Below are 24,742 nucleotides of genomic sequence, written 5' to 3'. Positions count from 1 at the left end.
GTCCAGATCCTGAGATGCTGTAAATGTAGGCAATGCTATTTGGCTTAGATGTTTGAGAACAGAACTGGAAAGGTACAGCTTTAAATGAACAAGCCTCAAGGCTTGTCCCATAGTGCAGTGTGGATGTGGATGATTTTCCATCAAATCATTTTAATAGAAAGGAAGTTGCGTTAGGCACACTGACCTTTGAAACCAACTGCCCAGTTTGTGCTCTCATCTTGCAAAGCTGTACGCAGAAATTGTGCAATTGTAAAATTTACCTCAGTGCAAATTGCTTTATTATAGCAATTTAGTAACATGAATTTTCTTTTGATTCATACAAAGTGGTAGATAAAGCCCATTGACTTTCAATGTTTGTGAGCCAGAATTTATAAATAACCACAGACAAAGTGTAGTCGTATTCAGGCAAATTCATTTTTTACACATAGGGTCTCAGGGCACTTCTCTTTCCAAAGTTACACATCTAAACAGTACGGAAATAGATCCCACAAGTCATAAATAATCTGCCCTATCCATGGATTCAACCCTCACCCTGTGTCATCTCCTGAGAAAATGTTCTGTTCAAAAGCTACCTGGTCTCTAACGGTCATCAAGTTTCACTCCACAATATTCATCTATCCTGAGATCTTGTATGTTTCAGCCTGGTCTGCTCACCATCAATGTTCCCTTTCCTGGCTCCATCAACACAGAAACCATCACAATGCCTCAATTTGAAAATTCCCATCCTTGTTTTCAAAGCCCTGCATGACCTCACCACACTCCCAATACAACCTCCTGCAACCTTACAAAACTCAGAGATATCAGTGCTCCTCCAATTCTGGCCTCTTGCGCATCCCTAATTTTTGTTGCTCCACCTTTGCTTAAGAAAACAGGTACGGTGGCTGATCAGGTCAACTTTCACAACCTCAGGACATCCCAAAGTGCTTTACAGCCAATGAAGTACAGTCACTGTTGTAATGTAGGAAATGCAGCAAGCAATGTGCGCACAGCAAGTCCCAATAAACGGGCATGTGGTAACGACCAGATGATCTGTTTTTACTGATGTTGATAGAGGGATAAATGTTGGCCAGGACACTGGGAAGAACTCCATTGCTGTTCTTTGAAACAGTGTCATGGGATCTTTTACATCAACCTGAGAGGGCAGACTGGGGCTCAATTAAACATCGCATCCAAAAGATGGCACCTCCCTTAGTACTGCATTGGGAATGTTAGCCTAGATTTTTGTACTTAAGTATCTAGGGTGGGTCTTGAACCCACAAATCAAGAATGCTGGCCGCTGAGCCAAATCTGACACCGCGTACTGGATGCCCTCTAATGAATTGATGTGACCAGCGACGAGCTAGTTTTAACTCAGGTCCTAATGGCAGAATATGTGATATATGATGTCACATGTCATTACTACTTTATTTGAATACCCCAACCATATTTGGCCATGCACTCCCCGACCTTCCGCTGGGCCAGGGATACAGCACCACAGGCTCCCAACCTAACTTATTACCCTACACCATCACCTTTTTTTTAATTTTAGAGATACAGCACTGAAACAGGCCCTTCGGCCCACCGAGTCTGCGCTGACCAACAACCACCCATTTATACTAACCCTACAGTAATCCCATATTCCCTACCACCGCTAGGGGCAATTTACAATGGCCAATTTACCTATCACCTGCAAGTCTTTTGGCTGCGGGAGGAAACCAGAGCACCCGGCGAAAACCCATGCGGTCACAGGGAGAACTTGCAAACTCCGCACAGGCAGTACCCAGAATCAAACCCGGGTCGCTGGAGTTGTGAGGCTGCGGTGCTAATCACTGCGCCACTGTGCCGCCCTAATCATAAAACCAGTGGAGACAGGAGTGGAGACTCCTTGCCTATATCTGTCAGGCCATTCAGTCTCAACAAGGTATTTAACCATTTGACCATGTGTCAGCTCATGTGGTATAATATTGAAGTATAATTTGCTGTAGTATAGATAATGGCCAAACTGCTGATCCACAGCGGGACCACAGTAAATATCAGAAACAATGTACATGGTCCAAGACCACCCATGAGCCGCATCATGGGACATCGACCAGCATGTTTCTTTATTTTGGACAACTTTGTGTTTTTGCTGTGTTGCTTTTATTACAGTCACAATAAATGAGTCTGAGACCCTGATCTATGATTTAGTGAAGTAACAGCCACTAAAATACTTCATACTTTTATTTGGTGGAGGGGGCTGGGGTGGAGGTAACAAACAGGAGAAATTCAGCGTCCAGAGAATTATTTGTTCTCTCTGTAGGGAAGTATTGAGCTTGGATTTATTCCTGGAAATTGGAGAGAGCTGTTGTGCATGGATGTGGTCAAGACTGATGACAGACCGTGGTTGATTTTGGCGGGATAACTGACGGCCTCAGCAGAGAAGTATCAAGAGAGCAGTTGACCAGCGGCAGTGCAGTGTGCATCTTGAGTGGTAGTGATGACAGTCACTGGGAGGAACACTGAAGATGCAGCCAAGGTCACTGCAAGAGAGGTGCAAAGGAAAATAGAAATACAGCCATTAATTAAACTTGGATCCTTCCGTGCCAGGCAACACATGAGGCAACTCCCTATCATGCCAGATGTTCCTTTTCCCTGCCAGCCTTGTAAATTCATGGTGGTATCCATCAACTTTGGATCTTTCTCGATCTTTCTCAAAGTTACTTGTCAATCCTCCCCTCTGCCTTCTATTTCAGAACCTATCTTGGAACCCTAATGAGAGACTTCCTCATAGTCTGCCCTCAGTACCTGCCTCTTTCCTGGGATGTTGCTGCTGGAGTGTCCAGCACTGCAATGGTATTGATCTGGCCTTGCAGTACTTATTTTGTTTCTCTTGCTAGGGTAGAGTAATAAAGCCATTACTGGAGGGCCAAGTCATGGAAATTATCTTACCTTTCATTTTGCTCTTTGAACACAGGAACAGCAGTAAAACATTGAGCCTTTTGAGGCTGTTGCACCATTCAATTAGATCATGGCTGATCTGTACCTGAACTCCAACTACCTGCTTTGGTACTTATAATAGCCTTACCCCCAAAAATTGGCAGGTATCACTGCTTTGCTCACAGCTAACAATTTTAAAGAATTAATTTATTATGTAAATGTGTCTGCCTCATTCAATGCCGGTAAATAAATACAGAAGTAAATCTGTTTTCCTCATTTACCTTTGATACTTGATGAAATCTCTGTAGTATGCAGCCTTGTATTCAAATCCCTCCATGGCCTCACTGCTCCTTATCTCTCTAACCTCCTCCAGGCCCACAGCCCTCCAAGATCTCTGCACTCCTCCAATTCTGGCCTCTTGTGCATCCCTAAATTTAACCGCTCCACCATTGCTGACCGGGCCTACAGCTGCCTGGGTCCTAAGTTCTGGAATTCTCTCCCAAAACCTCTCTCTCTTCTCCTTTAAGATGCTTTTTAAACCTGCCTCTTTAACCAAGCTTTTGCTCACCTTTCCTAATATCTCCTTATGTGGCTCAGTGTGAGATTTTTTTGGATAACGCCCCTTGAAGCATCTTGGGGTGTTTTACTATGATAAAGGTGCTATATAAATGCAAGTTATTGTTGTTGTAGCCTTGTGCATAGCTAGAGAACATGAGCCAGCCACACAGCACTCAGGATGGGTCTCTCTAGGCAGGGGTAAGTAGAAGGCTGGGGACCTGGAGACCCCACTGAGCTGGTCAATGCCCTTTGTTGTGGCACCCAGTCCAGCCCTACATTCACCACCCCATTAAGGTTGCCAACTTTGGTTGGGCTTATCCCTGGAGGTTTTATCACATGACCTGCTGCCTCCATCTGCCCCACCCAGTCAAACAGCCTAGTTTTTCCCCATCTTCAATGTTTTTATAACTGATAATATAAACAAAAGTGGTGAAAGCAAATGAAAAACATACTCCACACTGTCTTCGCTCTACTGGTTTCCCTTTCTGCTCACAGCTGTGTCTCGGAGATGAATCTTTCATTCCTGGATAATCCTGGCGGGTTGGCTACCCTGTTGCTGGACTGGGATGGATCAAGCAGTATTGCTGGCAAGGGTCTAACAGCTAAACTTTTCTGGCTGTGATATTTCCAACTTCACCATCTGTACCAGCCCCACACTGCAATACAACTCCTCCTGTCAGTGGCGCAGTGGTTAGCACCGCAGCCTCACAGCTCCAGCGACCCAGGTTCAATTTTGGGTACTGCCTGTGTGGAGTTTGCAAGATCTCCCTGTGTCTGCGTGGGTTTCCTCCGGGTGCTCTGGTTTCCTCCCACATGCCAAAGACTTGCAGGTTGATAGGTAAATTGGCCATTATAAATTGCCCCTAGTATAGGTAGGTGATAGGGACAGGTGGGGAAGTGGTAGGAATATGGAATTAGTGTAGGGTTAGTATAAATGGGTGGTTGATGGTCGGCAGACTCGGTGGGCCGAAGGACCTGTTTCAGTGCTGTATCTCTAAACTAAAAAAGAAACATGCTTCTCCCACGATGGCCAAGAGTTACTCAGAGGGGGAATTTTTATGGAGGTGACTGGGGTCTCGGCCGCAGACAAGAGACCTGCGTTGCCTCCTCTGGGAAGGCCTGCTGTATTACCAGCCAAACAGGCAATTAACAGGCCACCAGTGGGGCTTTCACGGGATCAGGAGTTGCCGGCCAATCAGAGGCTGGCAGGTCTTTTGCTCAGCACCACCACCAGGCAAGCGTTGGCTGCTGCAGGAAAGACACCCACCAGAGTCCCAGGATCACGGAGCAACCCAGGCCTGGGTGAGTGATGGCGGGAGGGGCGGGGGTCATGGGGTGCGGTGTGTAGGGGGGATTGGCAGCAGGGGCAGGAGAGTGGCTCTCAGTGGGCCCCACCCTCATGGTGCCAGGTCCCTCGATCAGCCACTGAGTGCCTTTGAACGAGGGCCCCCCCACCACCCCCGCAAGGAGACCACAAGCAACCAGTGCAGGTTTGCATGTCATGCTCCTTCTGTGGCGACAAGCCCACCTGCCGCTGGGCTACTATCAGCGGCAGCAGAAAGAGAGCCTTACTTCCAGTCCAGCAACAGGGTAGCCAACCCTCCAGAGGCCCATACCTGGGCATTAATTGCACACTTGAGGGCCTCAATTTGCAGCGGGCGGGAAGGCCGTCCACGGGCCTTCCTACCACGGACTTAATTGGGGTGGAAGCAGGAAGCTAGTGGGGCCCCACCCACCACCATCCTACCTGATTAAATGCCCTCCCCAATTCACCATGGGGGAGAGCATAAAATCCAGCTCATAGCCAGAGAAGCTACCAACAGGAAAAAGCAATGGCTAGTTCTAAAGGTTTCCCAGGGAGATGGAGACTAATGCAAGATAGCCACGAGTGCAACAGGGACAGATCAATGCAATTCAAAGTTACTTGCCAGCTTCAGGGAAAGAAATTCCTTGACAAGCAAGGCTCCAAAACCTGACCTTCAAAATTATTCCACATTTCAATAGCCCAAAACAAAGGTGCCCCATTCAGTATACTTTGGATTTGAATTCACTACAAATAAAATATTACTGCATGACAAAACTAACATATTATCCCTGTGCCTCGTCTACTACTGCCATGGTCCTGTTCATGTTCATTTCCCATTGTTACAGTGAAAGGCAAGTAAACACACACTGTCCAGATTAGTGTCGCAGTAATGGAGGATGCAAAACCAATTTGAAGAAAAGGTTTTGTTGAGAAATAAATTGCTGATATTAGCGATCTTCTGTATTTTGGTAAGATGACATGAGAGGGTATCTATTTTCTCTTGACAATTCTGTGATTGTCTTGAGGGTTTTGTCTAATCCCAGTAATGCAAAAGTGTTGAATGGTATTGTATAATATTGAACATCAATGTATTAACACACGTGTGGAATTTCTTTGGCTGCTTTACTAGACCAACCATTAAATATTCTTTGAAAAGGAGAAATTTCAGCAACAGCACTGCTAATGTCACACATCACAACGTCAGCTACATGAGAGGTGTGTGTGTATGCATGCTTGTGTGGGGATGTACACGTGTGTGTCTGCATGTGCTTGTTTGCAGGCATGCTTATGTGTGTATATTTGTGCATGTGAGGTTGTGTATGTGCGCATGTGTGCATAAGTGTATATGTTAGTGTACATGTGTGTGTGTACATGTGTGCATATATGTATGTGTGTGCGCATGTACATGTGTGTGTGAAAATGTGTACATACATGTGTTTGCATACATGTACAAGTTTGTGTGCATACATGTGCATGTATACATGTGTGTATATGAGCATGTTTGTGTGAATACGTGTGCATGTGCTTGCACTTGTGCGTGTGTATGTACATGTGTGTGTGCACACGTATGTGAGTATTTATGTGTGCATTTGTATATTTGTGCATGTGTGCGCGTACATTTACACATGTGCATGTGTCCATGAATGCATGCGTGCGTGTGTGTATGTCCATGTGTGTGCGTGTGCATATGTGTCGGTGGGTGTGCACATGTGTCTGCATGTGTGTGTGAGTGTGGATGGACATGTGTGTGCGTATGCGTGTGTGTGCATTCGCATGTGCGTGTGCGCGCATATGCGTGTTTATGTGTGTCTATGTGTATGTTTATGTGTGCTGGAATCTCTGTGACCTGCCAATCTAGAGAGGCTTAAGCATTAGTTTAGGGACTGAACTGTTGATTTCTCCTCAATGCTTGCTTTTACTGGAGCTAAATTCCATCTCACCCCCACGCCCGAAAAACAAAATGTTCACGCTCCAATGTAAATGTCTGAAATATTTGCACAATGATTCAAGTTGACAGCTCTGTAGAGATTTTTGTGTTTTTGTTTTCTAATGACTTTGAAAGTCACTCCATGTGGATGCTTTTGGGTCATTAGTGCAATATTGTTTTGCTCCACAGGTTTGTGATGAAGCTCATCCTCCACTGACCCAGTGTTGAAAGACTGCTCTTGCATTTAGCAAAACTTTAATTGAAGGCAAATGTTGTTTGCAACCTTGGTATGACTCAATAGTTGATAAGAATCACATTCACTAATTGCTAGTGCCAACCATACCCCTTTCATATGCTACCAAGATTATATTGTGTTCCTTTTGACATTTTCAACTCAGTATAAATGTTCTCGGTTACAAACCGAACATTGCATTGTTTTGTCTGCACAAATAGCACCATCAGGAATAAAATTAGAATGATGGAATTGGCAGGATCAATGGATCAAAATTGTTATACTCAGTACACTCAGTACTTGAATGCCACAATAAAATGTTAACATATTTAATTAACCAACTGTCATCCCACAGGTGCAGAACAACAGTTTTGCAGAACAAGCTCAACAAAAATAAAGCTCTCCGTAAAGCAATCTCACAAACCTGACAGCAGTCGTTTTTGTTTTAAATGAATATTTATGGAATATGGGATTCATGTAGGATTAGTATAAATGGATCGGCACAGACTCGGTGGGCCGAAGGGCCTGTTTCAGTGCTGTATGACTCTATGACTCTATGAATCTCCCTCTGTAGGCTCAGTGGGCAAATCCCTGGTCAGTAATGATTGCTTGAAGGTTTACTCTGGAATTCCATTACAGTGTTGTATAGGTTTCTGTTTGTCGGTGTGTAGCTCTCTTTATGTTGCTTAGTGTGTAGCTCCCTAGGTTGTCTGTCCCATATTGGAAACACAGAAGTCTCCTCCAATTAACTAATAGGAAGACCAAAAACACTGGGGAGGAATTTATGCTCTCCCCGTGACGTGTTTGGAGATGGGGAGAGCATTTAATCAGGCAGGATGGTGGTGGGTGGGGACCCCGTCACCTTCCCGCCTCCACCCTAATTAAGTCCATGGCTGCAACCCTCCCATTCCACCACCATTTGAGGCCTTTAAATGGGAATTTAATGCCCAATTTAGGGCCTCATCCCACCGCCACCAGTATTTGCCCAGTGGTGGGCAAGCCTGTTGCCACGCAGGAAACAGGGCAAGCAAATCCGTGCAGGTTGCTTGCCAGCTCCTGGCAGGGTTGGTGGGGGGTGCGGTTCCCTCATTCAAAGGCACTTAGTGCCTGGTCGAGGGACCCGGCATTGGGAAGTGGGGGTGGGGGCGTCCATTGAGAGCCACCCTGCTGCCCTTGCTGCTAACCCCCCTACAACTCTCTGCCCCGCTACCCCCACCCCACGAAACCCCCCCCCCCCCCACCCCCGCCATGACTCAACTTTGGTCTGGATCCCTCGACGATCCCCGGCCTCAGATGGGTGCATTACCGGCATCAGCCACCACCTCTGCAGTGGCACTGCTCAGTAAAAGAGCTGTCAGCCTCTGATTGGCCGGCAGCTCTCAGCAGACGGGACTTCCCTCCCGGGGAAGGCCCGCCGCCGAGCACTTAGGTGTCTAATCGTCACGTAATGCAGTGAGCCTTCCCCAAAGGAGGTGACACAGGGCTCTTGCTGACTCTTCAGCCTATAGTCCTCGGTGCTTGCCACCAACTCCATCCCTCTCCCTGGTCACTTTCTGAGGCTGAATCAGACTGTTTGTAACTTTGGTGCCCTGCTTGACCCTGAGCTGAGCTCTTACCCCATCTCCTCTCCATCACCAAGGCTGCCTACTTTCACCTCCATAACATCGCCCATATTCGCTCCTGTCTCAGCTCATCTGTTGCTGAAATCCTCATTTGTGCCTTTTGTTACTTCTAGACTTGTCTATTCCAAAGTTCTCCTGGCTGGCCTCCCACCTTGCCCCTTCTGAAAACTTGATCCAAAACTCTGCTGCCCCTATCCTATCTTACACCAAATCGTATTCACCTATCACCCCTTTGCTTGCTGACCTACATTGGCACCTGTTCCAGCAATGCCTCAGTTTTAAAATTCTCATCACTGTTTTCAAATCCCTCCATGGCCTCTCCCTCTCTATCACTATAACCTCCTACAGCCCTACAACCTCCCGAGATCGCTACACTCTCCAATTTTGCCCTTTTAAGCATCCCAGATTTTCACCACTCCACCATTGGAGCTGTGTCCTCAGCTGCTGGGCCCTAAGCTCTGGAATTCCTTCCCTAATCTTCTCCGCCTCACTAACTCTCTTTCCTCCTTTTAAGTCGATACTTTAAACCTCCCTCTTTGACCAAGCTTTTAGTCATCTGTCCTTCTATCTCCTTCTGTGTCTGTGTTCAATTTTGTTTGATAATGTTCCTGTGAACCACTTTGGATCTACGTTGAAGGCACTATCTAAATGCAAGTTTTTGCTTTCATGTGTAGCTTGCTCTCAGAAACAATATTTTTCACCTGCTAGTTTATTGCACTACTCTGAAGTAATTCCACAGCTTTTGCTCTCAGTTGGTCAGTCAGTGCCCTCCTTATAAGATTCTTAGCTGCATGAGAGGATATTTAATAATAAAAGGCCATTAATCCCCTGTAGTTTTCACTGTTGCTGACTCTCCCTAAAGACAAAAAATATTTGCATCTATTTAACACAGTCTTGTGTTTTTTGAATATCCCAAATCACCTCTTGTAGAATTAATTATCTGGTGCAATTCTGTAAGATAAAGTGGCAACTGTTTTGTGCACAGCAAGTTTCCACAAACTACAGTGAGGTGTTTTAAAATATGCAGTTAGCAACCACTTCTCTGAAACAACATTTTGATAAATTTGAATTTCATTTCCACTACTTACCTCTGTCCCAGTCGAAAATGGTGCCGAAACCTAAGCCTGCCCCACATGCGCCAGGTACTGCCCAGACTGCTTTGATTGGTCAGTTTAAGGAGTGCATCTTGTTAGTGGATTTTTGTTTGATAGGCTGTGCCTGACGCCACTGAATTTTTTTTTATTGCATTCAACTAAACTTTGAGATGTCTGAGTGTTTCAGGGAGCTGGTTGCTCACTGCAATTTATATTAACCCCAAATGTTTTCAAACATGCACAGATTTCTTTGGCTTTTTCCAAAATCAGAAGTTTTGATTCTGTAAAAGTCTTTGATGAAAGAATAACTAGAGATCTTGTATTTAAAGAAGTGCTGTTCCAATTGTTACGACTAGGTGAGGAAGGGGTCTCGGGCTCCCCTTCCGCCCCTTCTCTGGTTTGACTGCAACAGGGTTTATCCTTGTTTAACACAGTGATTGAACTTACCACCTCAGTGAGTGCTTGCTCCTGTTCCTCCAATATAATTGCAAATGAACCAATCAGACAGCTTTTCTTGGGTTTAAACAAGAAAGATGTAAGTTTATTATCCTTATCACTCTAAACCGGTTAAAATTCCTAAAATATGCTACTCATCCACGCTCACATTCAGACGAGAGACATACGCACACACACAAATAGATTACAGAGGGAAACCAAAGTTGGGTGGTTGGAGTAGAGTCCGAAATAATTGGAATTTAAATACTGAATGTCCCAGGGTCATTAGTTGAAATTGTAGTCCTGAAATCCTCGCTGGACCACGTGCATAGTTCTAAGTTTGCTTCTCAGTCTCCAGAAGGCAGAAGAGGGGCTTTGATCCTTGTCCCCTAGTTGCTGGCTGAGCTGGTCTGTAGGTTTGAGGCTTTAGCGGTTTCAGCCGAGGCATCTCTGGGCCTTTACTGGAGACAGGGAGAGTGTAAAATGGTTTCTCCTGCTATCTGTCCTAAATCTCTTGCATTTCATCGTATACCTATATCCCCTCGTTCTCGACCCCTCAACCATTGGAAGCAGTCAGTTTCTATCTACTCTGTCCCATTCCTTCATAATTTTAAAAACCTCTATCAAATCACTTTGTCACCATGAGTGTTCCATAAAAGAGTCACAATTTTTTCAAGTCTTTCTTTGGGGTATTTTATTTCCTCATATCAAGCAGCATCCTAGGGAATCTGTGGTGTACCCTCTCTATTGAGATTTACTAGAATGGTTCCAGGGATGAGGGACTTCAGTCATGTGGGAATACTCGAGAAGGGATGGCTAAGGAAAGATTTAATTGAGGTGTTCAAAATTATTGAAGGGAGAAACTGTTCCATTGGCAGGAGGTTCAGTAACCAGCTGACACAGTTCAGCAGATGAACCAGAGCAAGTTATTATGAGCTGGGATGCACTACCTGAAAGGGTGGTGGAAGTAGATTCAATAGTAACTTTCAAATGGGAATTGGATAAATAATCTGAAAAGGAGAAATTTGCAGGACTATGGGGAAAGAACAGGGGGTGGGATCGGACTAATTGCAAAGTTCTTTCAAAGTTATTAAGTCATTTCATCTTTAATTAAAAATTCCAAATTATTCCTACCATCGATGTTGAACTAACTGGCATTTATGCCACTGTCATAGATCAGTCTCCCTCTTTGAAAATGAGCAATAGTATGGCCACCTGCCATTCTCCAGGCCTCTGGCTCACTAGAGCCCTGAAAGAGGTTTTATTCTGTGTGTTCACAGGTATTGTGCTTCAGATTTTTTGGGAATGCTTTTGTGGTATTAGAACACACTGGGAAAGTGAAACTCCAGAGGGTTATTAAAAAAGTGAACCACATCCAATTTTCTTCAAGGTGTTTTATACTTTAGTCTCCCTTCTCTTCCCAATGATCTCACTGTGTCACACATCATCATTGCCAAGAGGGCAGGAAACCTGTGCCACTTTGATGGAGCTGTTCTATCATTAATCATCAGAGTGTCTATTGACACCACTGTGTCAGCCAATGAGTTGGAGGTGGGGCAGTACTTACAGCAGGACTCACAGCAAAACAGTCGACAGAGTCTCTTTAAAAAGAGTCTCTGTGAACGTCGCCTGATAAAAACAGGGTGATTTCTCCAGCAAAGTGCAGCGAGTGGAGGATAGTTAGAGAATACAAATTATGTCAATCCTAGTCACTTACAAAAGTGATTGACAGGGGGAAATATCCTATCACCTCCATTCTGGCCAGGACTTGTTGGGTCATTATGTGCAACGATTAGTCATTGCGGGGTACACACCAGTGGACCTGGGTGGACAATTCCACTGATTTGCACTCCCTCCATTTGGAGAAGTTCTGTTCAGCAGGTCGTGTAGCTGACTTGAACAAGCCCCATTTCACAACATATTGAAGCTCAGGGATACAATGCTACCAAGATTCTCTGCAAGGCCCAACTTTTACCTGTGAACTCCAAATCTAAACTGGAACAGCAATAAAACTCCCCCAAGCTTCCATAATGAGGTAACTACAAGTACAGTTCTGCTCGGTTAGTAACAATCTTGTTTTCAAAATCATTTTTCCTTTCTTGTGATTCCTGGACAGCTTTGCCATTTTGGATATAAGTTCAAAGGAAGTGAATGAAAACAAAGCCCTTTGATCTATGAGTGCAAGAAAACCCAGCCAACATATTCAGAATGTATTTACATTTCATTCAGCGAGCACAACAAAACATATACACACACACACAGACCAAGATAATCAGATATGTTTAGGTTATAACGTCCTATAAACAGATGGATTAGGTCTGGTACCAATTAAGTAGCAACTTTGTTCAACATGGGGTTTTATTTTAAATGTGGAACACCCGTGGTTTAACAAATCGTCAATCGTTACCACTCTGAGCTCGGCACTGGGGAAATCTTTTTGTTACTCGTTACTGAAATCAAACAGTTTGAAGCGACTGTTAACTTAATGTAGCTTCGACTTAATTACACCACAATATTCAACTCAACTGGAATGATTTTGATGAAAGTGTTTAATTGTACCAGCTGTATGTAATTGTGTTGAAATATTTAGCGGTCAAAGCAACAGAACAAAACTTAACAAACTACAGCAAAGGCTGCAACTCACTGGGGTGAAGGAAAGGGGAAGGAACTTGCATTTATACAGCACCTTTCACGATTTCAGGACGTCCCAAAACACTCTACTGTCAAGGAAGTATTTTTTGAAGTGTAGTCACTGTTGTAATGTAGCAGCTAATTGACATACAGCATGGTCCCACAACAGCAGTGTGATAATAGCCAGATCATCTGTTTTTAGTGATGTTGATTGAGGGATAAATATTGGCCAGGACACCAGGAAGGCTTCAAACATTTACAGTATTTAAATTGCCACTGTTAAAACCACAGATAAATCATTTCATATAAAGGCATTCTCTTTGCGCGCTAATATTTACACGGTGTTAATTAAAGATTAGATTTCAGATTTCCAGCATTTGCAGCTTGTCATTTTGTGGAGGAGGGGGTGAAGACAAAGATAGGTGCCATATATATAAGAAAGTCATTAACAAATCCCCCAATAGAGAATTCATGAGGAACTCCCTTATGCAGAGAGTGGTGAGAATGTGGAACTCACTACCACATGGAGTAGATGAGATGAAGAGGGATGGGAGGAGGCTTGTGTGGAGCGTAAACCACAGCACAGACCAGTTGGGCCGAGTGGCCTGTTTCTGTGCTGTAACCTCTATGTAAGAAGCACGTATTTGAATTCTTTATTGTCATTTTTGATACGTTTCTTCTTTCTTTGCAATATTTGTGATTCTATTTCTTGTTGCTGTCTGTGATTCTCCACACACAGCAGCAACAGTTCCAATATGTAACAATGCCAAATTACAAGACTCATTGGATACACATATCAAGCCCCAGTTCATTAGGATCATTGGAATTCCAACAATATTTTCAAAATCGAAAACATGTATGAGTAATTTAAAGCAAAATTATATTATATTATATTATATGCCCAACATTCTTTACTTAACGATGAAATAACTATGTCTTGACAAGAATTTCTTTAATTTAAGTTTCTATCTAGTTATCTCTATGGAGAAAGGGCTGTGGTGGCAAGCATAGTTGACTCAATTTTGAATATTTTTCTTGCAGATATTATAAAAATACAGCTGGTAAAAATGGAAACATTTTTTAACTACCTAAATTAACAGAATTTTGAATGATAAGAATATAAGTAATAGGAGCGGGAGTCGGCCATACAGCCCTTCGAGCTTGATCCGCCCCGCCATTCAATAGAAAAAGACTATTCGCCCCAATTCATTCATGCTGGTGTTTATGCTCCACAACAGCCTCCTCCCTACATCACCTCACCCCATCAACACATCCTTCTGTTCCTTTCTCCCTCATGTACTTATCAAACTTATGCTTAAATGTAACTATACTATTCACCTCAACTACTCCATGTGGTAGCAAGTTCCACATTCTCACCACTGTCTGGCTGACCCCTTCTCCTAAGATTGTGACCCCTAGTTCGAGCTTCTCCAGCCAGATGAACCAACCTCTCTACTCTGTCAAGCCCTCTAAAAATAATATACGTTTCAATGAGATACATACAAACGTACAAATTAGGAGCAGTAGTAGGCCACTCGGCTCCTCGAGCCTGCTCCGCCATTCAACAAGATCATGGCTGATCGGATTGTAACCTCAACTCCACATTCCCACCTACCCCTGATAGCTTTTCACCCCCTTGCTAATAAAGAATCTATCTACCTCAGCCTTAAAAATATTTAAAGACTCTGATTCCACTGCCTTTTGAGGAAGAGAGTTCCAAAGACTCACGACCCTCTGAGAGAAGAAAAATTTTCCTCATCTCTGTCCTTAATGGGTGACCCCTTATTTTTAAACAGTGACTCCTTGTTCTAGATTCTCCCACAAGAGGAAACATCATTTCCACATCCACCCTGTCAAGACCCCTCAGGATCTTAGACGTATATACATTTTATACTTATATAAAGAGCAAGAGGGTAACTAGGAAAAGGGTTGGCCCACTCAAGAACAGAGAAGGGAATCTAACTGTGGAGCCAGAGGAAATGGGCGAGGTATTAAATGAGTACTTTGCATCAGTATTTACCAAAGAGAAGGACTTGGTGGATGATGAGCCTAGAGAAGGGAGTGTAGATAGTCTCAGTCATCTCATTATCGAAAAGGAGGAGGTGTTGGGTGTCTTGCAAAGCATTAAGGTAGATAAAACCCAGGGCCTGATGGGATCTACCCCAGAATACTGAGGGAGGCAAGGGAAGAAATTGCTGGGGCCTTGACAGAAATCTTTGCATCCTCACTGGCTACAGGTGAGGTCCCAGAGAACTGGAGAATAGCCAATGTTGTTCCTTTGTTTAAGAAGGGTAGCAAGGATAATCCAGGAAATTATAGGCCGGTGAGCCTTACGTCAGTGGTAGGGAAATTATTAGAGAGGATTCTTCGGGACAGGATTTACTCCCATTTGGAAACAAATGAACTCATTAGCGAGAGGCAGCATGGTTTTGTGAAGGGGAGGTCGTGTCTCACTAATTTGATTGAGTTTTTTGAGGAAGTGACAAAGATGATTGATGAAGGAAGGGCAGTGGATGTTATCTATATGGACTTCAGTAAAGCCTTTGACAAGGTCCCTCATGGCAGACTGGTACAAAAGGTGAAGTCACACAGGATCAGAGGTGATCTGGCAAGATGGATACAGAACTGGCTCGGTCATAGAAGACAGAGGGTAGCAGTGGAAGGCTGCTTTTCTGAATGGAGGGATGTGACTAGTGGTGTTCCGCAGGGATCAGTACTGGGACCTTTGCTGTTTGTAGTATATATAAATGGTTTGGAGGAAAATGTAGCTGGTCTGATTAGTAAGTTTGCGGATGACACAAAGGTTGGTGGAGTTGCGGATAGTGATGAGGATTGTCAGAGGATACAGCAGGATATAGATCGGTTGGAGACTTGGGCGGAGAAATGGCAGATGGAGTTTAATCCGGACAAATGTGAGGTAATACATTTTGGAAGATCTAATGCAGCTGGGAAGTATACAGTAAATGGCAGAACCCTTAGGAGTATTGACAGGCAGAGAGATCTGGGTGTACAGGTGCACAGGTCACTGAAAGTGGCAACGGAGGTGGATAAAGTAGACAAGAAGGCATATGGCATGCTTGCCTTCATCGGTCGGGGCATAGAGTATAAAAATTGGCAAGTCATGCTGCAGCTGTACAGAACTTTAGTTAGGCCAAACTTAGAATATTGCGTGCAATTCTGGTCGCCACACTACCAGAAGGACGTGGAGGCTTTGGAGAGGGTACAGAAGAGGTTTACCAGGATGTTGCCTGGTCTGGAGGGCATTAGCTATGAGGAGAGGTTGGATAAACTCAGATTGTTTTCACTGGAATGACGGAGGTGGAAGGGCGACATGATAGAGGTTTACAAAGTTATGAGCGGCATGGACAGAGTGGATAGTCAGAAGCTTTTTCCCAGGGTGGAAGAGTCAGTTACTAGGGGACATAGGTTTAAGGTGCGAGGGGAAAAGTTTACAGGGGATGTGCGAGGCAAGTTCTTTACACAGAGGGTGGTGAGTGCCTGGAACATGCTGCCAGGGGAGGTGGTGGAAGCAGGTACGATAGCGACGTTTAAGAGGCATCTTGACAAATACATGAATAGGATGGGAATAGAGGGATACGGTCCCCGGAGGTGCAGAAGGTTTTAGTTTAGGCAGGCATCAAGATCGGCGCAGGCTTGGAGGGCCGAATGGCCTGTTCCTGTGCTGTACTGTTCTTTGTTCTTTGTTTCAATCAAGTCGCCTCTCACTCTTCTAAACTCCAGCGGATACAAGCCTAGCCTGTTCAACCTTTCCTCATAAGACAACCCGCCAATTCGAGGTATTAGTCCAGTCAATCTTCTCTGAACTGCTTCCAAAGCATTTACATCCCTCCATAAATAAAGAGACCAATGCCCTGTACAACTGAAGCATAACCTCCCTACTTTTGCATTCAGATCACCTTTCATTCTTCTACACTCAGGAGAATATAGGCCCATTCTCATCAATTTCCTCTCATAGAGGAATTTTCCCTGTCATCCCTGGGGTCAATCTAGAGAAACTTTTTTACACCCCCTCTAGGGCAAGTATATCCTTCCTTAGGTAAAGAAGCCAATATTGTTCACAGACTGCAGGTGTAGTCTCTCCAAAGCCCTACTTAATTGCAGCAAGACTTCCTTACTCTTATACTCCAACTCCCCTTACACTAAAGGCTAACATACTATTTGCATTCCTAATTGCTTGCTGTATCTGCTAATTTTCAGAAGCGTGCAGGTTCTGGTTAAAGTGATGCTGACATTCCTGTTCTGTGTTCCTTTACTCTAGCTTGTCCATCCGGGACTTACAAGGCAGAAGCGAAGCCTGGAGGTATTAGTACCTGTCTCCACTGCCCCAATGAGAATTACACGTCCCTGCCAGGGAGCACCTCAATCAAGGACTGCGTCTGTAAGGAAGGATACAGACCTGTAGGGCAGATATGCCAAGGTGGGTCATGAGGAGGGTTAGGAGCAAAACTTCTTCAGGAAAACCACAACTACATCATCCTAATAATCTGATGCCTGATACTCAGGGTTGTCCAGGATTGTCTTGGAGTCTCCAGGAACTGAAGATTAATCTCCAGGATGCTGCTGCAAAACCGGGGAGAAAAACCCAGGGGCATGAAACAAAATTGTGTCTTTTATTTTCTTGGAACACTTTCATTTATTATTGCTAAAAAAAAACTATTGGAGATGGGGCTAAAAAAATGCTGTTTCACTAACTCTCAAGATTACTCCAATTGGCTAACAAAGAGTCTGTTCCCTTTCCAATTGGCCATGGGAAGGCAGTGTGCCAGGAGGATGGACCAATAGAGGGAGGGAGGGGGCAGGGTGGATAGAAGCAAGAGGTCATGTGATGAAACCTCCAGGAATGCACTCAACTAAAGTTGGCAGTCCTAACAGTTTTATGTTAAACCAAAACAGCATCAAAAAGGGTGATTCTTTCTGGTGGATTCTAGCCAATGTTATTATTTAGTATCGGAAAATACTCTGGCAGATTTTCAAATTGTTGCCTGATGTAAAACTAGGGATGTGGATTGGAAATCAGCTGTAATTTCATTGAACCATAGAACCATCGAACCATAGAAAGGTTACGGCACAGAAAGAGGCCATTCAGCCCATCGTGTCTGTACCAGCTGAAAAAACTAGCCGCCCAATCTAATCCCATCTCCCAGCACCTGGTCCATAGCCTTGCAGGTTACAGCATTTCAGGTGCAGGTCCAGGTATCTTTTAAATGAGTTGAGGGTTTCTGCCTCCACCACCGATCCGGGGAGTGAATTCCAGACACCCACCACCCTCTGGGTGAAAACGTTTTTAGAACATAGAACATTACAGCACAGTACAGGCCCTTCGGCCCTCGATGTTGCGCCGACCTGTGAAACCATCTGACCTAAACTATTCCATTTTCATCCATATGTCTATCCAATGACCACTTAAATGCCCTTAAAGTTGGCGAGTCTACTACTGTTGCAGGCAGGGCGTTCCATGCCCCTACTACTCTCTGAGTAATGAAACTACCTCTGACATCTGTCCTATATCTATCACCCCTCAACTTAAAGCTATGTCCCCTCGTGTTTGCCATCACCATCTGAGGAAAAAGACTCTCACTATCCACCCTATCTAACCCTCTGATTATCTTATATGTCTCTATTAAGTCACCTCTCCTCCTCCTTCTCTCTAACGAAAACAACCTCAAGTCCCTCAGCCTTTCCTCGTAAGACCTTCCCTCCATACCAGGCAACATCCTAGTAAATCTCCTCTGCACCCTTTCCAAAGCTTCCACATCCTTCCTATAATGCGGTGACCAGAACTGCACGCAATACTCCAGGTGCGGCCGCACCAGAGTTTTGTACAGCTGCAGCATGATCTCGTGGCTCCGAAACTCGATCCCCCTACTAATAAAAGCTAACACACCATATGCCTTCTTAACAGCCCTATTAACCTGGGTGGCAACTTTCAGGGATTTATGTACCTGGACACCAAGATCTCTCTGCTCATCCACACTACCAAGAATCTTCCCATTAGCCCAGTACTCTGCATTCCTGTTACTCCTTCCAAAGTGAATCACCTCACACTTTTCCGCATTAAACTCCATTTGCCATCTCTCAGCCCAGCTCTGCAGCCTATCTATGTCCCTCTGTAACCTACAACATCCTTCGGCACTATCCACAACTCCACCGACCTTCGTGTCATCCGCAAATTTACTAACCCACCCTTCTACACCCTCATCCAGGTCATTTATAAAAATGACAAACAGCAGTGGCCCCAAAACAGATCCTTGCGGTACACCACTAGTAACTAAACTCCAGGATGAACATTTGCCATCAACCACCACCCTCTGTCTTCTTTCAGCTAGCCAATTTCTGATCCAAAACACTAAATCACCTTCAATCCCATACTTCCGTATTTTCTGCAATAGCCTACCGTGGGGAACCTTATCAAACGCCTTACTGAAATCCATATACACCACATCCACGGCTTTACCCTCATCCACCTGTTTGGTCACCTTCTCAAAAAACTCAATAAGGTTTGTGAGGCACGACCTACCCTTCACAAAACCGTGCTGACTATCGCTAATGAACTTATTCTTTTCAAGATGATTATCAATCCTATCTCTTATAACCTTTTCCAACATTTTACCCACAACCGAAGTAAGGCTCACAGGTCTATAATTACCAGGGCTGTCTCTACTCCCCTTCTTGAACAAGGGGACAACATTTGCTATCCTCCAGTCTTCCGGCACTATTCCTGTCGACAATGACGACATAAAGATTAAGGACAAAGGCTCTGCAATCTCCTCCCTGGCTTCCCAGAGAATCCTAGGATAAATCCCATCTGGCCCAGGGGACCTATCTATTTTCACACTTTCCAAAATTGCTAACACTTCCTCCTTGTGAACCTCAATCCCATCTAGTCTAGTAATCTGTATCTCAGTATTCTCCTCGACAACATTTTCTTTCTCTATTGTAAATACTGACGAAAAATATTCATTTAACGCTTCCCCTATCTCCTCTGATTCCACACACAACTTCCCACTACTATCCTTGATTGGCCCTAATCTAACTCTAGTCATTCTTTTATTCCTGATATACCTATAGAAAGCCTTAGGGTTTTCCTTGATCCTATCCGCCAATGACTTCTCGTGTCCTCTCCTCGCTCTTCTTAGCTCTCCCTTTAGATCCTTCCTGGCTAGCTTGTAACTCTCAAGCGCCCTAACTGAGCCTTCACGTCTCATCCTAACATAAGCCTTCTTCTTCCTCTTGACAAGCGCTTCAACTTCTTTAGTAAACCACGGCTCCCTCGCTCGACAACTTCCTCCCTGCCTCACAGGTACATACTTATCAAGGACACGCAGTAGCTGCTCCTTGAATAAGCTCCACATTTTGATTGTGCCCATCCCCTGCAGTTTCCTTCCCCATCCTACGCATCCTAAATCTTGCCTAATCGCATCATAATTTCCTTTCCCCCAGCTATAATTCTTGCCCTGCGGTATATACCTGTCCCTGCCCATCGCTAAGGTAAACCTAACCGAATTGTGATCACTATCACCAAAGTGCTCACCTACATCTAAATCTAACACCTGGCCGGGTTCATTACCCAGTACCAAATCCAATGTGGCATCCTCATGTCCCCTCTAACCCTTCTACCAATCACCTTAAATCTGTGCCCCCTGGTAATTAACCTCTCCACTAAGGAAAGCAAGTCTTTCCTGCCTATTTTATCTAGGCCCCTTATAATTTTGTACACCTCAATTAAGTAACTCCTCAGCCTTTTTTGTAAGGAAAACAACACTGGCCAATCCAATCTTTCCTCATAACTGCAATTTTCCAGCCCTGGCAACATTCTTGTAAATCTCCTCTGTATTCTCTCCAGAGCAACTATGTCCTTCCTGTAATGTGGTGACCAGAACTGTACACAACTCCAGCTGTGGTCTAACCAGCATTTTATACAGTTCCAGCATTACATCCCTGCTTTTGTATTCTATTCCTCGGCCAATAAAGGAAAGCATTCCATATGCCTTCTTCACCACTTGGTCTACCTGTCCTGCCACCTTCAGGGATCTGTGGACATGCACTCCAAGATCTCTCACTTCCTCTCCCCCTTTCAATATTCTCCCATTTATTGTGTATTCCCTCGCTTTGTTTGCCCTCCCCAAATTCATTACCTCGCATAAGGGCGGCACAGTGGTGCAGTGGTTAGCACCGCAGCCTCACAGCTCCAGCGACCCGGGTTCAATTCTGGGTACTGCCTGTGTGGAGTTTGCAAGTCCTCCCTGTGTCTGCGTGGGTTTCCTCCGGGTGCTCCGGTTTCCTCCCACATGCCAAAGACTTGCAGGTTGATAGGTAAATTGGCCAATATAAATTGCCCCTAGTATAGGTAGGTGGTAGGGAAATATAGGGACAGGTGGGGATGTGGTAGGAATATGGAATTAGTGTAGGATTAGTATAAATGGGTGGTTGATGGTCGGCACAGACTCGGTGGGCCGAAGGGCCTGTTTCAGTGCTGTATCTCTAAACTTCTCTGGACTGAATTCCATTTGCCACTTTTCCGCCCACTCAACCAAACCATTGATTTGAATGCTTCCCTATCATGTCAACAATCAATGGAAATCGTCAGTTTTACACTTGGTTTATACCAGATGTGTTGTGTGTTAATGATTGTTTAATGAGCAATAGATGTGTTAATTATTGTTTAATGATCAATATGGGGGTGATGTGTTATGTTAATATATCTTTGTATGGATGAACAGTGGTCCAGTGCCCCAAGTTGCAGCCACCTCAGAACGGCTACTTCATCCAGAACTCTTGCAATAACCATTACAATTCTGCCTGTGGAATCCGGTGCAAGCTGGGCTTTGACCTGGTTGGAAGCAGCATTCGCCTGTGTCAATCCAACAGCCTCTGGTCAGGCTTGGACCCCAACTGCAGAGGTAACAATTAAAATAAAAGTCTTCAAATGTTGTTATGTCATTTTTTTTAATTTTTCCTTTCTACTTTTTGGAGTGTTATGACATTATCGATTTTCAGTTCCTTTTGTTATACAGTGAGAGTGACTGTGTGACTAGCAGGATGTCTCCAATATGTTAAGGTATCTCAGAGGGCTACCTGATATTACACCATAAAAGGGGGGCATAGAGAGATACAGCACTGAAACAGACCCTTTGGCCCACCAAGTCTGTGCTGACCAACAACCACCTATTTATACTAATTCAACATTAATCCCATATTCCTTACCACATCCCCACCATCTACCTACACTAGGAGCAATTTACCTATCAACCTGCAAGTCTTTGACTGTGGGAGGAAACCAGAGCACCTGGCAGAAACCCACATGGTCACAGGAAGAACTTCCAAACTCCGCACAGGCAGTACCCAGAACCGAACCCAGGTCACTGGAGCAGTGAGGCTACAGTGCTAACCACTGTGCCACTCTAGACTTCAAGCTGTACTGTTCATGAAAATGCAAGTCATTATGCTTACAGCACAGAAGGTGGCCATTTGGCCCATTGTGTCTGTACTGGCTCTCTGAAAGAGAATCCAATTAGTCCCACTCCCCTGCTCTTTCCCATAGACACTCTAATGATTAATGACAGAACAGCTCCATCATAGACCTTGGTGCAGGCTGCCTGTCCTCTTGGCAATGATGATGCGTGACATGGTGAGATCATTGGGAAGGGAAGGGAGACAAAAGTATAAAACACCTTGAAGAAAACTGAACGTGGTTCACTTTTTAAAATAACCCACTGGAGTTTCACTTTCGCAGTGCATTCCAATGATATAAAAATATCCCCCAAAACATCTGAAGCACAACACCCATGAACACACAAAATAAAACCTCTTTCAGGGCTCTACTGAGAGCGGGTGCAAAACAGAGGCCTGGAGAATGGCAGATGGCCAAAGTAATTTTCATTTTCTAAGAGGGAGAGTGAGCTCAGACCAGCAACATACATGGCAGTTAGTTCAACATCTGTGATAGGGATAATTTTGGAATCTTTAATTAAAGATGAAATGACTAAATATTTTTTTAAAAGCTATCCTAATTCGTCCCACTTCCACCACCACCTGCCGCCCCCTCCCTCCACTCTTTCCCCACAGTCCTGCAAATTTTCCCCTTTCAAGTATTTATCCAATTTCCTTTTGAAAGTTCCTATTGAACCTACTTCCATTGCCCTTACAGAGCATAACAACCCGCTGTGTAAACACATTTTTTTATCTCTCCTCTGATTTTTGTTTCAATCGGTGTCTTCTGGTTACCGACCCTCCTGCCAGGACCCTGTCTACCCTTTCAGATAGACGTAAAAGTTCCCATGGTGTTATTTTGAAATTGAGCAGGGGAGTTGTCAACTGGTGTCCTCATTCAACACCAATTAATCTGGTCATAATCCACCTCATTGCTCAGACCTCGTCATTGAGGTGCATATCCCTGCCCAGCCCAATCTGCACAATCAAATTTCTAGGCCATCATCTCTAAAATAGTCATGAAAGAATTGAGTAACTAACACAATTTATCCTTTGCACCAATCTCACATGTGAACTTGAGTTCAAAAAAATTCTCTCAAATGAATTTGCAAGACATTGACAAGGTCAATTACTTTGTTGTCGACATTTTTATCGTAATGTATAATGTTCAAGTGAAAAATCAAGGTTAATTTTAAGTTGTCTTGGCACAAATAGTTCTTAAGATTCAAGAATAACAATTCCACAGTCACCGACAACAGCTCATTATTAACTATAGTGCTCTGCTTTATGAATCTGGTGCTGTGTTTAGTCGTAGTTCCGAGGAAGGATTGTATAGTACTAAGATGCTTTCACATTACTCTAGTACGATCGGCTTCTAACACTCATGCCTATGACATAGTGTGAATTAGCCAATCTATCTTGTTCTGCTGACAGTGGGCACCCACCCTTTCAGGTGTCTTCCAATTTTCTTTGGCACAGTGTCTTCGATGGATCTAGCCCGTTGACTCTCTAAGGGGGAGATTTTAACTCAACCAGAGAAACTGACGCGATCAGTTTTACACCAAAATCAACAGAGATCAAGAGGGTGGGGTGTCCCATATCCCGTGAGGTTCTGCTCAGCGAGTTAGGTTAAAATGACCACCCACCTCCCCAATAAATGGGAGGTTGGCACTGGAAGGCTCCTTTAATGGCATTCTGTCATAACCCAGACTGTATTGAACCAGACTGTAAGAACGTGTTTAAGTCACACCAGAAATTGTGCCCCTATTGTGTTCTCCAGCAGCTTCTGATTTATTTCCTGACTGTTTCCCCCTTTCCATACAGTTCGTTCCTGCCCAAGTTTACGGAAGCCTGAGCATGGGTCCATAAACTGCTCTACTGATGACACATCCTACAAGACCATCTGCTATGTGACCTGTAACAAAGGCTACATGTTGGAGGGAAGGTCAAAGCTCACCTGCCTGGTGAACATGCTATGGGATAGGAAGGAGCCGAGATGCGTTGGTAAGTCTAGTGAATATCTCATGATTGCTAGTTGGCAGGAGAGCAATTACTTCACTAACAATCAACTGTACTCTGCGGATATAACAAGAGGATCCTGATGAACATCTTTGTGAAAGATGTAGCATTTTATCACGGCACATAAGAGGTGAAAAAACTTGCAATTCAACTCGACATGTCCAGGAAATAACATCTTGTATTTCTTATTTAAGGGGATCATACCTATTAGGAAACATTGAACAGGCTGGAGCTCTTTTCTCTAGAAAAGAAGGGGTTGAGGGGTGACCTGACAGAGGTCTTTAAAATTATGAAGGTTTCAATAGGGTAGACGTAAAGATGTTTCCACTTATGAAGAAGACCAGAACAAGGGAGTCATCAATGTAAGATAGTCACTAATAAATCCGGTAGGGAATTCAGGAGAAATGTCCATAGCTGGCGGGCAGCCATAAAGGCGGGGCTAAAGTGTGGCGAGTCGAAGAGACTTAGCAGTTGGCAGGAAAAAAGACAGAAGCGCAAGGGGAGAGCCAACTGCGAAACAGCCCCGACAACCAATTTTATCTGCAGCACCTGTGGAATAGTCTGTCACTCTAG

General features: G+C 44.3%; 1 protein-coding gene across 3 annotated transcripts in view; it reads left to right on the top strand.

Annotated features, from left to right (window-relative positions):
- Nucleotides 1–24,742, top strand: part of svep1 (sushi, von Willebrand factor type A, EGF and pentraxin domain containing 1) — a 292,595-nt gene that overhangs the window by 83,438 nt on the left and 184,415 nt on the right. For all 3 annotated transcript variants that reach the window (XM_068030634.1, XM_068030635.1, XM_068030633.1), the window contains 3 exons: nucleotides 16,980–17,138; nucleotides 21,442–21,621; nucleotides 23,975–24,154. In XM_068030634.1, the coding sequence (XP_067886735.1) occupies nucleotides 16,980–17,138; nucleotides 21,442–21,621; nucleotides 23,975–24,154 (519 nt within the window). The remainder of the gene's footprint in view (nucleotides 1–16,979; nucleotides 17,139–21,441; nucleotides 21,622–23,974; nucleotides 24,155–24,742) is intronic.

The sequence above is a fragment of the Heterodontus francisci genome, chromosome 4 (assembly GCF_036365525.1).
Source record: "Heterodontus francisci isolate sHetFra1 chromosome 4, sHetFra1.hap1, whole genome shotgun sequence".
Classification (NCBI taxonomy): Eukaryota; Metazoa; Chordata; class Chondrichthyes; order Heterodontiformes; family Heterodontidae; genus Heterodontus; species Heterodontus francisci.
The sequence above is the reverse complement of the archived record's forward strand: the minus strand, read 5'-3'. Positions and strand labels throughout refer to the sequence as shown.